The sequence below is a fragment of the Musca domestica genome, unplaced genomic scaffold (genome assembly GCF_030504385.1).
Source record: "Musca domestica strain aabys unplaced genomic scaffold, Musca_domestica.polishedcontigs.V.1.1 33, whole genome shotgun sequence".
Taxonomy (NCBI): Eukaryota; Metazoa; Arthropoda; class Insecta; order Diptera; family Muscidae; genus Musca; species Musca domestica.
This window is the reverse complement of record NW_026712312.1, coordinates 9213147-9229366: the sequence shown is the minus strand read 5'-3', so window position 1 is coordinate 9229366 and position 16220 is coordinate 9213147. Positions and strand designations below refer to the sequence as shown.

The 16220-nt window shown below is 35.6% G+C and overlaps 2 protein-coding genes across 13 annotated transcripts in view; one reads left to right on the top strand and one right to left on the bottom strand.

The window, feature by feature from the left end:
- Positions 1–10769, bottom strand: part of LOC101890787 (fasciclin-1) — a 60800-nt gene extending 50031 nt beyond the window's left edge. For 7 of the 12 annotated variants that reach the window (XM_059125342.1, XM_059125344.1, XM_059125343.1 and 4 more), the window contains exons 1-2: positions 10639–10769; positions 7777–8377 (exon numbers count right to left, since the gene is read on the bottom strand). In XM_059125342.1, the coding sequence (XP_058981325.1) occupies positions 7777–7944 (168 nt within the window). In that variant the 5' untranslated portion in view covers positions 7945–8377; positions 10639–10769. Of the gene's footprint in view, positions 1–7776; positions 8381–10588 lie in introns of all 12 variants that reach the window. The other 5 variants (XM_059125338.1, XM_059125334.1, XM_059125339.1 and 2 more) reach the window with 5 other exon arrangements.
- A 3217-nt stretch (positions 10770–13986) lies between these two features.
- Positions 13987–16073, top strand: LOC101890615 (COMM domain-containing protein 5). The gene is made up of 3 exons (XM_005189036.4): positions 13987–14456; positions 14522–14659; positions 14732–16073. The coding sequence occupies exons 1-3, from the start codon at positions 14158–14160 to the stop codon at positions 14961–14963; spliced, it is 669 nt and encodes a 222-aa protein (XP_005189093.1). The 5' UTR covers positions 13987–14157; the 3' UTR covers positions 14964–16073.
- Positions 16074–16220: the final 147 nt, after the last annotated feature.

The window sequence follows — 16220 nt, the reverse complement described above, 5'->3', positions numbered from 1 at the left end:
TGATCTCCCCCAAACCCAACCCATCTCACAACAGAACACCTACTTCACAGCAACATTTTTAACTCAATTTTGTTTGGCTTTGCATAAAGCCTTCCTCCATCCATCGGCAAATACCCGCATAGCTGACACGAATGCCTGTGTATCATTCCTGTCTAGAATTACAGCTGACCTAAATATAAACTCCCGTGAAAAGTACACCATGCAAATATTTACATGGTATCTCTCTCCCTTGCCAGTTTCTCTCTCATACGCCATGCACACATACACACGTACATCATGTGCCGCCGTTATACAGGCTCTGAGTGGAAAAGTATTTAATCGCACAAACACTCGTTGAAACCATTGAAGTACATAATTTACGTCCGATGCATCCTTGGAATGGAAACAAAATCTCAGCCCAGCCAGTCGGAAGAAGGCTCAGGGTCGACATTGGCAAGAATTGAGTGGTAAATTGGAAATTCTTCAGGATTTGATAAAGTAATGGGGAATGCATCCATGTATGGAGATTTTCAAGATATCGCAGAAAAATCTAAATAAGCCAACCTTTATAAGCACATATTTTGTGTATCCAGGTTCAATTTATATAAATTCAGCTTAATTTTGAGGAACATCTAACAGGCTATTTATTTATTAGCATATTATCTGAAATTTAAATATTATTTGTGGATTGTCTGAAAAAAACACCCTCGTCTTATTGGGTATTTGACAAACGTCAGATAAAATTCATTGGCAAAATAAAAATTGGATTTTTACGGATTTGAGAAATTAATCGCAGTATGGATGTCGGAAGCGAATAAAAATCGAAGCCATGCCTTTGGTCCCTTATCTATAACTTGCAGATAGATATTTACAAATACTCTCATTCTAATGGGATTTATTTAATAGACTTAGGGTGAAGAATAAAATATAAGTTGAGGTTAGTTAAGAGTAAAAGCAACAGACGAATGTCATAATAATTCTCTCATCCACCGCTATCAGTGTTTCGTATTAAGCCTCTGGAAAAAAGTACGTTGTTACAGTCCATGTGAAATGTTCACAGGTTGCATTACATAAAAAATATACACAAAACAACAACGACAACAACAACAACAATGCAGAGGAGAAAGAAAACTCATAACAATCGAAATGTAAAAACATAGCCGAAGAATGGCAAACCAAAGAAAGGGGGAAGCGATGCAACATTGCATAAACGTAGTAGTTCAAAGCATAGAACAAAAACCTTAACTCATTTGCTGAACTAAGAAAAGTGGAGAATAGGGGTTCCAACACACAAACCCACCATGGCCCGGGGGAATTACTCGCTAAACTGCGGTGAAAAGGTAACTGCATAGCGACCTACCTGTTTGCGTCAACGAGTGGCAAGTTAAAAACCACCATCATCATCATCACCAAAGCTGGCGTCGTCGTCATCTTCGCCATTCTGCAGATGAAAACCTTGACCTTTAAACTGATGCCAACAAATCGATAATTGAAATAAAAAAAGAACTAAATCAAAGTTTTGTGTGGAAAATCAATAATTGAGGCTTCATTAAACATTCGAATATTGAACAAATGTAACATTCGTTGCATTATCATTTGCTGCAGAAACACCAGCAGCAGCTGTGTTGATAAGCGTTCGCTTTTTATTCGCATTCTAAGTCTAAGTTGCCTATCAAGGTTATCGGTGTAAGTTTTATTGAAAAACAGTAAATGTCAAAGAGCAAAGCCAGCCCACAGTTGACGTATGCCAAGGCACCAATTCGGTGTTGATAACCTTGATTTGTTTGTTGTAAGCTGCTGCAATCAAATGCAAAAGCGACAGATTTGCAGCAACAGAAAGTTACAAGGTTGGTTGCAATAGCCGGAAGAAAAAAATGCGACAAAGAAAATACAATCTCATACGCAAGGCAATTTGAAAAATAATTTCCAAAAAGGCTTGGAGTCTGTGCAGGTGCTATGTAAAATTAAGTTCCCGCTAAGGATGGAGATTTGTAAACAATATAAAATTTCTTTAAAATTTTAATATTTAACTTTCTTGGACTGTGTCTCTATTGCTCACGGGATATAAAAGGTCGGACAAGAAAAATTATTTTTGACAAAATTTTTACAATGAATTAAGTAATTTTTGCAGCATTGCGTTTGGCCTCTCTTTGAATTTTAAATCACAATATTTATTTTGACAATAAACTTAGTAGGCAGATGGATCTACTGGCCGACCTCAAGGAAAAAAAAATAATTTTTAATTTTTTTTATGTAGATATTGGGTAATTGCTACTATTGATGACTTGCAGTATATTTATAGCAATCAATTGAAGAACGGGCGGGCCGAACTTTTTATACCCTCCACCATATGGGTCAAATAAAGACGTGGACTGCATAGACAATTTCCCCTCATTGGTTGTATTAACCATTACAAATTTCAAATATGAAATTTTACGCAATTCGGGTGAATAATGTCGCGAAGATCCTGGAAATAGCGAATATCTCGGGGTAGCGTTATATGGGTGATATACTAAAACGTATACCTATAAAGATAATTTTCTTCCAGGGGGTAAAGTACTCAGAGAGAACTCCCTGTGTGGACATTCAGACTATTCCATTGAAAAATGTGGCTAAAATCATCCAAATACCGAATATCGGGTGGCAACATTGAATGGGGGCTATACGATATTGTGAACCTATATAGAAAATTCTATTTCAGAACCTATCTAGAAAATTCTCTTTCAGGTGGTAAAGTACTCACAGAGAACTTCTTGTGTAGAATATCAGACAGTTTCTGTGAAAAATGTTACTAAAATCATCAAAATACCGAATGTTGGGAGGTCGAGTTATATGGGGAATATACTATATCGTGGACCGATATAGCCCATCTTCGAACTTGACATGCCTACAGACAAAAGACAATTTTAGCTTCCAATCTTTATTTGTTTTGACTCTAGCGTGATTATAACAGACGGGCGGACAGACAGGGCTAGATCGTCTTAGAATTTCACGCTTATCAAGAATCATTGGGTTTAAAATTATTATTTCGATGAGTTACAAATGGACTGACGAACTTACGGAGGGTGGTAGTACTATGTATGGTGGACGGTATAAAACTGTGTAAAATTTAGCATTGTCAAATTGATACAAACATTTGTGGGAGGATTGGTGAACTACCCATTCACCCATCTATAAACTTGACACAAATAACCTAATCGTGTGCACCACACATACAGACAGAGTTCAGACAAAGGTGTGTCTGATTTCGTCGAAACCTCTCACGTTCTAATATATGTATTAGGCTTAAGCCAGATGCTAGAATTGACAAAATCGGAGCACTGCTTCCACAAGAAAAAATAAAGTATTGAAGCAAGCAGAACAGATTTGCTAGTTTTCGCTCGGAAGTGAAACTTGTTCGCGAGCGGGATTACTTCAAGATTGGGAGTTTTATAAGAAGTTTACTCCTTACTCTTATATTTTGTGTCGAAGAGCCCCTGAGTTACTCTTTTTTGAAAATTTAGAGTGGGAGCAGAATCTGATACACTGATTTTGCAAGAGATCCCATTAATTGTCATTAGGTTTATCTTGACTTGAAGAAATACAGTGTAACTTCGTTTATGTTTTTAACCTATTTAAGTTTTAATGTTGGAAAGCCTATTTTTTATTTTTTATATCATTTACAAATGTCAACCTTGGGTTGGTTTAAATTTAGGCTTTTTTTGTTATTTTTTTTATAAAAATCACCCCTAAGAACAAACCTCTCTTCCTGGAAAATGCATTTGAAATCTTATCTCGGCGTTTGTTTTCTATTTTCAGCATTATGTGGTGAATCCATGATAATGATATATTTTTAATGGACTTTTTTAACTTTTAATTACATAATGACCAACACAATTACCACCATATCACATATGTATGAAAGTCCTGGCAACGGTGGTGGTGAGTGGGTGGTAGATTAACCCAAAAAAAGGTTCTCCTTTGTTTTTGTTTTTCAAAAACATTTCATTTCACTCGCATATCCTTCCTTTCCCCTCCCTCGTCATATGAACAGAAAAAAAAAACAGTCGATTTTATAAATATCAATTTCAGGTGTTCGTACCTTTTTTTTCCTCCCTCAACTACTGTTATATGGCTACGGCATATGGTCACTTGGTATTTGGCCATAATTTTCCACCTTATCTGTTTACGGTTCCGCTAGAATGCGCTACACGAATGGTCTGCCGCATTGGGGGAATGGGTTTTTAGTTAAAAGGTTTCGATTTCGTTAACAGAAGTTCTTGCCGAAGAATGAAGGAAAGAAAACTAGCCGAAGCCGATGACATAAAACAATAAAATCTCTCTATTAACATGAAAGATTATATTCTGCTGGCAAGTATTCTTTTTTTTTCTTTCTTTTTGAATTCAGGTGGAATTTCGAAATAATTTCCAGTGCATAGTGGATGGCATAACATGTCGTTGTCGGTCGGTCTATTGTATAGAAGTAGTGTATCGCATATTTCGTTTCATTGCATTGCTTTTTCTATTCAATTCATATTTGTAGCTATTCTTAGATCCGACAATGGTCTAAACAACAACAGTAACAACGGCCCCAAAGAGACAGCCATAATGGTCTTGGTAACCCAATACTTTTAAGTCTCGCATCTAACAAAAAGTCAGTTTTGTATTCTTCTATTCATATTCTGTCGTTTTGCTATCTGCTGTCCATCGATTCGGGTCTGTCCATTGTGAAGATTGGGAAATAGTTCATTTTCTTGAAAAGCAGACCAAAAAAAAAAACCAGATCGCCAATGACAAAGACTCAGCTTGAGGGCTCTGTGACAGGTTGGTTGACTGTCTGGTGGTAGTTTTTGCACACCCTGGAATCTGTGGCAGCACTTGAAACCAAAAAATTTGCTGCTTGGGCTAAAACAACACATTCGACTGATTTGCCATTTTAGCAACCGTCATCAAAAACAGACGTTGTGGGAAGATGTTAAAAACCTATTTTGAAAAGTGTTGTTGGAAATCATGTATTCTTTGTTCTTATTGTCATTTGTGATACCCAGCTGCTTTTTCGATGGCGATGAGTTGTTTGTTTCGAAAATTATCAACAATCTCAGATTTGAATCTGCAGAATTAAAATTATCTAGAATCTAATACTTTGTTTTATAGGAGAGATGAAAATGATTTGTCAGTCTTGTTGGTTAATTGGACTAATTTGAAGGTTCTTGAAATTTTTAAAATACAAAAACCGATGTACCATTTTGTCAAAACTTGCCCGACAAGAACTTATTGTAAGTATCCCTGTTCTTCAATGAATGTCAAACATTTTTATGACGTAAAGTAGGTAGGTGAAGTCGAAATAACGGTTTTAGACCCCAGGCCTCTTTGGACCAAATCCATTTCAGGACATTTGGAGTTGACCTAGCGATTTTCGTCGGTCTGTCTATCTGGCTGGCAAGATAACTCTCCAAGGGAGTATCCGATTTATCGTAATATTATTGATAAACATAAATCGAGTTCGGAGATGGCTAATATCGGTCCACTCCTTCGATTTTGTAGAAACTTTGCAAATCACAATATTCGTCGGTACTAGGTCAGGTGCAAAAATGAAAAATATCGGCCTGCTCCAACAAGTACCTCCCCCACAAAGGGTCAAAATTTGGATTTATTATAAGTCTTATAAAATGTGAAATAAGAATCCAGATGCCTTCAAATTTCACACATCGCAATATTTTTGTTAGCACACGATCTGATTATTATATATATACATTTTGCATATTCCAATATTTTTTACTACAACAATATCTGTTGTGAAGATTGCATATATAGGACCACCCCTTCTGCTACATCCCACATAAAGGGTCAAATTTTTGAATAAGTATATCTCTCATAAAATGTGAAATAAGCATCCGATTGTCTTCATATTTCACACATCCCAATATTTTCGCTAACGCAAAATCTGGTACGAAGATGGTATACATCGGTTCACTCCTTCCGATACCTCCCAAACAACGGTTCAAAATTTTGAATAATTCCATCTCTCATAAAATGCGAAATAAGCACACATTCCAATACTTCTATCAACTGAAGTTTTGTTGTGAAAATGGTAGATATCGACTTATTCATTCTGGTACCTCCTTACAAAGGTGTCAACATCTTAAAGAACAAAACGCACCTAAAAGCGAAAAAAGCATTCGATTCTCTTTAATTTTCACGCATTCGAATATATTTACTACTGGTGTGAAGATAGGATATATCGACCTACCCCTTCTGGTAGCTACCTGACATAGAGTCACAATTTTCAGAATTTATATCTCTCATATCTTGCTTTTCTATAAACATCTCTCAACCTGAGATTGCCTTCTAGTACCTCCCTCATAAAGAGTCAACAGTATCAAAACGCATAACGCTAGGCAAAACCGACTGATACTTTTTAACTTGTTCAGATGAAATTCGAAACTCTCTTTACTTGTAATTTTTAAAATTCCATTTGTAATTCGGGATTTCTATTTGAAATTCGTAAAATTTCGGAAATTCCATTTGTAATTCGATTTTGTAATTTGAGAATTTTATTTGTAATTCGTGAAATTCCATTTGAAATTCGAAATATTTCATTTGAAATTAGATTGTTTAATCGATTTTTTTGAAAATCGTATTATTTCATTAATAATTCGAATAATTTTATTTTAATTCGAAAAAGCTAATTTGAAACCAATGGAAACCATATTTTTTTCGAATTTCAAATTGATTAATTGAAATTACAAATTGAAAAATAATTAGAATTCCAAACGAACTAATTCGAGTTAAAAATTAAAAATTCCAAATACAAATTAAATAGTTCGAATTTATAATGGAATGTTACGAATAACAAATTGAAATCTCGAATTATAATTGTAATATTACATTGCGATCTCCCTAATAAGGAAACCTACTCTTTTAGTTTATTTTTAACGAATCGACTATAATCTCTAACTTTTAAATTATGAACCCATTTTTTATGGAGCTTAGTTTAAATCTGTAATTTAAAAAAATACTGGGTTGATATCAAACTATCCCCCAAAAATATAAGTACAGATCGTTGTCTTTATATAAAGAAGCCTCCTATTTTAGTTCAATATTTAGTTGAATTAAATGCCTCAAAGTTCAATATGACTTCCGTTTTGATGTCGATGATTATGGACAGGAAACGTCACTAAATTCGACTATGAAGCTTAAGCCTCCTAATTTAGTGTATACACGAGTGCCATAAATATATACCAGTTATTATTTTGGATTGGGACTTCTACAGCGGATTTGAACTTAATTTCTACTCGAAAACCCTCTTGCTTTGTATTATTGAATATAAACTTTTCAAAAGAGAACAACAACTTTAAGGGCTTGTCTATAGACCCATAAGTTTTCTTGGCTACTCAATCAAAAGTACGTACAATAACTTTCTTTAGACGTCCATCGTTGTTGTTGTAGCGTAACAACTGTTGAAAATGTTCATTCTTATTTGCCTCATTATTAAAAAAATCCCCAATTAAGAACATCCAGCGACTGTCTGGATGCTTAACAGAAATTATGTAAATTATTAGTGGCATCAGCTGCCATAAATCGAGCGAGGAGTGGTACAGGGTTTTTTATTACGAAGGAAAAATGAATTATCCTTTGAGACCAATCAAGTAAATAATTTCCTTCCTTCCTTCCTCCCCCTGGTGGGTATTTTCCAAACATGTGTTTCATGTTCCCATCAATTACATTTGAAATAAAAATATTTTCTTAAATTCAAATACGCGTCTATACGCTTGTGTATTCGTTTAATTTGATTGCCTTAGCTGGAGCTGCACTTACCTGTGACAAATCGGGGTCCTCGCTCAACTTGGACAGTATCGATGACGACGCCAATTGTGGCACCAGCAACAGTAGACCGCACAGCGCAAACATGCTTCGCAAATTCAGTGGCAATGCACGGCCGCCACCTCCGTCACCACGAGCAACACTACGTTTGTGAACAAACATTGTACGGCGAGCAGACACCAAGAACCGTGGCGACACACCAGCACCGACAGAAGGACGACTACGGCAAGAGCAACAACAACACACTAGTGTGCAAATTCGATTTAGGTTATGCTTTGGTGGATTGTCCTTTTTTGCGTTTTTTTGTTTTGTTTTTTGTCTTCACCGAAAGTTCAACTGATGAGTGGTGGTCTCCCGCTTTTAATTTATTTTTGTATTTCGTAGAATTAAAAAGGGGGTATTGGGTTTTCTTGTTCTCTGTCGGTTTCCAGCCAGAAACACAAAAGGATATTAAATTCCTTGGTCTTTACAGATTTTATTTTCTTTTGTTTTTGTTATTTTTTTTACTTTTGCTTTCCTTTCGTTTTTTTTTCAAGTGTAATTTTTCTAAGGGTTCAAGTTTATTCCGTTACACACTTTAACACTGCTGCCGCTGCTGCTAGGTTGGATAAGAAGAACAATAACAAGTAGTGAGAAATCTAATTGAAATTTCGACTCAAAAAAATACTGGTCAGTCCTTTGGACCGTCAAAATTGAAGAACCATACACCAGAATGTCTGTATTATATAAGTCCATTGGAGGAATACAATTAGTGACACGCTATGTAAATAGCTGGACGATAACGTCAACAAAATTACTATCGTCTTCTACAGCTCGTGACTTTTATTGCTTCTGTGTTTAATGGGCTTTTCGTCGTCATTTGTTTTTCCTGTCTTGTTTTTTTTTTTTTTTGTTGGTCTTTTCTCAAAACGAAAAGGTTTCACAGACACCCGCACCCCTCCTAGCCATCACATATTGAAAGAGTACGGGCCAATGTCAAAACACCCCAGATTTGTTTTTAGAACAGAAATAAATGGATAAAAAATAAGAAAGTGGTTTAAAAAAATCGATTGATTTGGCCTTTTCACCTATGACTGGCTGAAAACGAAAGGGCCAAGTATTGGCTGTGGTCTCAAGTTGAAAAAAACAACAAAGCATTGTATTTTTAAGACCAAGACTGTTGTAAGGTTTCCTGATTCTTTTGTGCCTCATCTTTGCCAAAGGAAACAAATTTTGGTATCCTTTTTGCAAAAATTTGTTGTTAACTTTGTCCTGCTTCGTTTGTTCCTTCATTCGTTATTTTTGGTATTATCTCAGCCATTGCTTTGCTGCTTTTCAAGGATTCTGAGTTCTCTGCAATTTCGTGCGGTTGGTTGGTTCATGGCAAAAACGAACGTCGTTATGTCACTTCTTCAGCAATTCAAACACACACACACACTCGTTACGTTTGGAGTAGACACAAACACACCGTTAAATAACGCCACGTAAAAGAGAGGGAACCTTGTGTCACAACTCACATTAAGGATTATTTATAACATTCGTCTAAAAAAAAAAAATACTCTGTTGATGGTGTCGTTGTTGTAACGGCGCTCACTTGTTTGTGTAGGGGGGAGGGGGGGGGGGGGGGGGGGGGTATTGTGAGTGTGTGCGTAACACTTTGGCTCCCTACCATTGCGGCAGTCAAATAAAGTTGTCGTCCTCAAACGAATCAAACCAAAATTGGACTAAATTCTGAGTCACACAACAAGAAATGAAAAAGGATATTTTTTCAGCTATTGGATATTAGTTGATAGTAGTCAGTTGAATTTTGAATCTGTTTCCAAAACAGATAGTTACTTGCTATGGCTATACAAAATGTTTACTGGGAACGCATTATCTTTTAATCAGTTGGAACTCTGCGTTATTTCCAATACTAAGAAGGAAGCAATGGAAATTGAAATTGATACCTACATAGGTATCAAATTTTCGAATGGGGAACACTCAAAACGACTTATCCTTATTAAAATTACATATCTGAAATGTGAAATTCTAAGCAATAGAAAACCTTTCAGAATATGAATCATTAGTTAGTCGAGTGTTTTTTTTTTAATGTTTTTTAACAGTTTGGATTGAAGTAATGAGGAAAAATTAATTTTTTGGGCCTGATTACTGATTTGAGTTTGGGAAAGACGATCCACACTAAAATAAGGCAATTATATGTTAATCTCCTTACATTTCCATTTGTATAGCTAAGAAACTTTCTTCCTTTCAATACCTTGAAATCCCCTTCACTGCAAAATTGTCAGTAGATAATTCTTCTGAAATGTATGTTTTCCCCTGTTCCAGTTAGAACCTTAAACTGGGTCTAGCCACACACACACCTGCTCTCTGCTTTGGAGAACCTATTTAGAAATGTTTTCTCACATTGTAAAAACATTATTTAATTATTACACTTTGTAACAGTCCCACGACTTCTTGACTTTTGTGCTTTCAGATAAATAAAAAATTAAATTCATTTAAAAATAGTATCTTTACAACATAAATTAAAAACAATTCGTAAAGAAAGGCCCCCTCCAGAAACACACACACACACAGAAGCATAGAAAAGCTTTGACAACGAAGAAATTATGCAATTCGTCGCCTATTCAGCAGCAATGAATCAAAGGACATCAAAATATATTCTTAATTATTTTTACGGATGTTGATTTAATTGCATTTAACAAAATTTGAAAAATATTTTTTAAAAGTAAAAAAAAATGTTTTATTTTTTAAAGGTTTTTCTTATTTTTGAGCCGTTTTTTTTTTCAATCCACATTCAATATATAGTATATTTCTTTCTCTCACACACCGTTCACACTGGGCCTGTGGTCACACACTCACACAGAGACAAACACTCACTCATAAACAAGAGCCTTAAATGGTGTTTTCTTCACTTTGAGTTTCTTTTTCTTTTCAGAACACAACAGAATCAGAAAGAAAACAATACCGACACAACCGACGTTTCACAAGCAACTGAAGCGCAAGTTAAGCAAAGCATCGACAATTTGGCTAAAATCGAACCATGACTTGCTGTGGCAGCGAAGTCGAGCGCAGCAGCGCTCTGTTGGCAGAGCAATTCTATTCAATCATTCATGCCGCAGTCAGCAGCAGTGTTCATTCAAATTGTAATTGTAACGACTTGGGTTGCTGGTTGGCTGCTCACAAACTGAACCCCCAAAACTCTCTTTTCTCATGTCACTGATGAGAGCCCAGACTGAGAGAGAAACAGTGAGAATTTTAGTTGAGCGCACATTAAAGAGTGCGTGCTATTGGTCAATGTTGCCACCAGAACGTTGTGTGATGATAACAAGGCCCAAGGGACAAATTTGTCACCACTTTAAATCTGCTGTGGTAGCGGTTTAAGCACGTGTGGTGTTTTAAATGTTATTCCATTCTCATCGACGCATTCATCAATTTCTTCTTCATGTACGTGTTTATAGCAGTACTTAACAAAACTGCAAGTGCATTTTTGGAAAGTAAACAAACCAACGTTATAAAATATGAAGAATACACATATAAATATGAAATCGTTTCTTAATGTGTAATTTTTGTAGTATAATAGTACGTTTACGTTTCTTCCTTTACTTTATATGAGATATATGCAAATTTTTGGAAAATGTGGAAATATGCATGAGATAACGGATATAGCCGACCGAAGTATTCCATTTTCATACATCATCTAATACAGATATGTGCAACATTTGAATCCAATTTATATCCAATTGTATGTAAAATTATAAATTTCGATAAATTCCATAATCATATCAGATTTCTGGTTAAGAGAAATATTTTGATATAGCTAGTTGTAAATAATCGCCGACTTGTTTCGCAAGTTATGACAGATAAAAGTATTGGAAATTGTGACTCTTTGTGGGTTAGGTACCAGAAGGGAGTTGACAGATATATATCATCTTCATAACAGATCTTGCGTTAGCAAAAGTATTTGGATGTGAAAAAATTTGAAGAGAGTGCTTATTTTTTCAAAATATTGAACCAGAAGAAATGGTCCGACCTGTACCATCTTTATAACAAATCTTGTGTTGATGGACATATTGAGATATACCAACTCTGAATGGAATCAGATGTTAATTTCGCGTTTTATGATCTTCATGGATATTCAAAATTTTGACCCTTTGTGGGAGAGGTACAAGGGTAAATAAAAATATTGTAATGTGTAATTTGAAGAGAACCAGATGCTTATTTCGGATTTTATGATCGTTTTGGTTATTTAAAACTTCGTCCCTTTGTAGGGAAGGTAAAAAGCAGTAAGTTCGGCCGGGCCAAACTTTGAATACCCTCCAACGAATTTGGAAGTTTAAAAAAATAAAATCCTTAAAAAATTCTGTTAAATTTTAAAATACCGAATATTGCCGTTATATTGGTGTCTATACGACGTGGACCTACATAGGCATTGTTTGCCAATAGCCATTACCATATTCAAATTCGAAACTTGAAATAAACGGTGAATAATGTAGCTAAAATCATCAACATATCGTATATAGCGAGGTACCATTATATCGGAGCTGTGCGAAAAATGGACCAGCATAGACAATTTTCTGTCACAGGCTATAGCATCCATTACTAACGTCAAATACGATATCTCAAACACTTTCGGTGGGTATTGTACCTAAACTCGTCAAAATACCGAATATAGGGAGGTACTGATATATGGGGCCTATACGAAGACCTGGACCTGAAAAATGTCTATTTTCTGTCACAGACTGTAGTTCCCTTTACGAACTCTAAATACGTAATTTGAAACAATTCCGGTGAATAATGACGCTAAAATTATCAAAATACCGAATTTTGGGAGGTACCGTTATATGGGGGCTATACGAAGACGTGGACCTGCACAGACATTTTTTTAACATAGGCTGTAGCATCCATTGCGAATCTCAAATACCAAATTTGAAACAATTCCGGTGAATAATGTCGCTAATATCATCAAAATACCGAATATCGGGAGGTACCGTTATATGGTGGCTATACGAAGACGTGGACCTGCCCAGATAATTTTCTGTCATAGGCTGTAGTATCCATTTCGAACTTCAAATACCAAAGTTGAAACAATTCAACAGACAGACAGACGGAAAGACAGACAGACGGACATGGCTAAATCGACTTAGAATTTTACGCTGATCAAGAATATATATACTTTGTTGGGTCTGACATGATTATTTCGAGGAGTTACAAACGGAATGACAAAGTTAATATACCGTCCATAGTATGGTGGAGGGTATAAAAATATTCAATATTTTGTATTTTGAGAGAATTGAGTGAATAGACTTTTGCTCTCTCACAGCATGAACGACATCTATTGAAGCACTTTTTTCGGAGATCACAGATGAGACAACTTTTTAGTCTATACCTTTATTTGTCTATTCTGATTATCTATTCTGATTGCAATTTTAATAGAAATGGAAAAGCCTAAATTGTTTGCAAGAATAGCTGATTTTTTGCAAACAAGGAGTCGTGGAGTAGCCAAATATTCATGTGGGTAACCTTATAGCATGTTTTCATTGGAAACCGAAAAACGTTGTTCGCTCTCAGAATTGCGGATGGTAGAAGTATACAGGTTGCCGCATCAACACAGCTGCTGGGATAGTGAAATGTCAAACCAATTTTGGAATTGACAATTTAGAATGAAAAATAATTGAATTTTGTAAAAACTGTTGAAAATTGCCTATCAGAACAAACTACAATTGGCGTCGTATAAGAAAACATATAAAAATCTACGGTTTATACGTCCGTATTACCCAAATACCCCGTAACATCATTCAAATCAACAAAAGTTCAGAAACGTTTGAGCAATTTTAAATTACCTTGACAAAAATTGAATTATTGCATGTTTTAATTATTATGTTTTTTTTATTCTTATTTAAATACTTTATTTCAAAGTTTTACATTTCTTAGACATTAGCATGTGTGCCTTTACTTCATTTGGTCTCTATAATTATATAATTGACCCTAAGCTTTACAAAAACATCCACAGAATATTGGAATTATGTGTATTTTAGTTTTCCATTATTTTAAATTAACGGCCTTGTGGTTTCACATCGGTTGTACAACATATCGTATCTTCATCATCAGATTGAACAGGAAATCGAACAACATGACGAGCAAACACAATCATGTCTTTGCATCTCTTTCTTAACCATCGTCTCTTTGGTGTTCTCTCCACATTCGTAAAAACATATGTTTTTTGTTAGTCTCTTCTATGTCCAAACAAAAATAAGCTGAGAGCTGCTGGCTGGCATTTATAAACATCCAGCTGATAGACTGGTAGTACACCCATTTTTATACGCGAACAGCACGGACATATACCGAAAGGATAACCACCACACAAGACGAACAGAACAATAAACAGCTTCCAGCAAAATGTCCACTAATTTTCGCTATACAGTAGTCAAAACAATACGACCTTATGTGAAATTCTTTCCACAACTAACCAAGCCTGTGATGCGGGTTCTCATCCAAGTGTCGGTGCACTATATCGAGAGCAGTAAGTGTTCGCCCGAGGTATTGGATTTGGCTCTGAATAAACTGACACACGCCGGCCACCCGATACCAGAAAATTTCTGTGAGCTGTTCGCAGCCATATTACAGATAATGCAAATATTTCTACGGACTCCAGTTAAGCCAGAGGAATTAAGGGACTGTTTGAAACAGGACTTAAGGTTGGATCCACATTCCATTTGCAATTGACAAAAATACTAATTGAATTTTGACACCATATGTTTAGATTCAGTGACGAATGCGTTGAAGATTTGGCCAAAGTTTTGCACAATCATCGCTCATCATTAACCAAGAACTATGTGGAGGCCAAACAGTTGCGGTCATGTGCCAAAAATCTGCAGTGGCGCATCAATATATCCCTGAGGTATGTAGCCTACTTGTCCTCCACAAACAAGCAAACGCATCTTCCTATTTGCCTTTTGGGTTGATATTTCAGTATACCACGGGGCCCCTCATCCGCAGGCAACAAAAAACCAACTGGCAGTGATGGCGAGAGGGGAGGTGCTGTTGTAACACCTACCATCATTCTACATTTCCAGTTATCAGACGGTCGCTACCGGACCCTTGAACTGCCATTGGCGATGTTTCATCGTCTGCGGTACAATGTCGCCGTCTTGCTTAGCGAAATGCAATCCTTGCAGCAGCGTGCGGTAATGAAAAAATTCTAAACCGCCGCCTTATTTGCAAACATAATGTCCAAGTGTGTGAATGTGTTTGTCTACCTGGCTGTGAGGAGGATATAGCCGTAAAAAATGCGAATTGCCTATGTGTGAGTGTGGGTATACATTTGCACACCAACACACGCATAAACATCCATCTTTATATACCCTAAAGACATTCCTTGCATACTCTTTTGGATCATCTCCAAGAAAAGGAAAGGAAGAAAATGAACATTGAAAACAAAAACTAATATTAAATGTTTCCATGTATGGCACTCAACCACAAAAGCACTTGGCAAATACTTGTTGTGTGTGCTTAAAAGTTGAAAAAGATACTTTAGCCTCGATACCCTACACCTAACCAGCGATCATGTACATATTGGCAGTCAGTACGATGTGGGATGTTCTTTGTTTTATATCGGAATTTTTGTTACATAAAAAAGAGCTCAAAATAGTTTATGAAGAAAAATGCTAAAAGCTGAATTCCGTGCCAAATTAGATTGAATTTTATCTGTTTGTTGTTTAATTTTTATGTTTTCAAAAGAAAAACGTCCGTATTTATATTTGTAGCTTTTACAGCGACCGTAAATTAAAATTAGGTTCAATATAGCCTTTGCTTTTAAAGAGGAATTTCTGTAAGAAAAGCCCTAATTTTTTGTAAGAATTACTCAGTTGTTAAAAATAAACAAAGTCAAATTTTAATGGTGTAGGGTTTCTTTGTTGTCGCTTCATGCCGGTGTTTTTTGAAAAATGTTCTACTGCAATGTCGTTGTTTAATTCATATGTCATGCCAACACACGTGCACCGCCCGTAATATACGGAAGGATGCGTGCTGCTACCGGCATGTTCATACATACATATAGATACTCATATAGCTGTGTGCTTGCGCTATTCATATGTCAATGTCTCGTTGTGTGTAAAAGCTTTTTATAATCTAAATAATGAAATAGAAAGCGTATAGTTATAAACAATTATATTTGTAATCGTAATTACGATAATTATTATAGTCGAGTGATTATTAGTCTAAATGTCCTTGTTGGTTGTTAAAGTTTACACAGTTCGTATTTTTTTGGGGAAAATGTTATTTATTGGTAATTAAATTACTCTTATAAAAAGAAATACCTATATATAGAATTACTAGTGTGTTGTTGTCTTTTTGGCCAAACCACATACATATACACAAATACATATTTAGAAACATAATATTAACTACATACAAATAACAAAGGAAACATTACAGATTTTACTCTTACATTCATGATAACA

Coding starts and splice junctions, on each gene's coding strand:
- LOC101890615 (XM_005189036.4), top strand. CDS start 14,158: ATGTCCACTAATTTTCGCTATACAGTAGTCAAAACAATACGACCTTAT. Junction 14,457..14,521: donor TGTTTGAAACAGGACTTAAG/GTTGGATCCACA, acceptor CCATATGTTTAG/ATTCAGTGACGAATGCGTTG. Junction 14,660..14,731: donor CGCATCAATATATCCCTGAG/GTATGTAGCCTA, acceptor TTGATATTTCAG/TATACCACGGGGCCCCTCAT.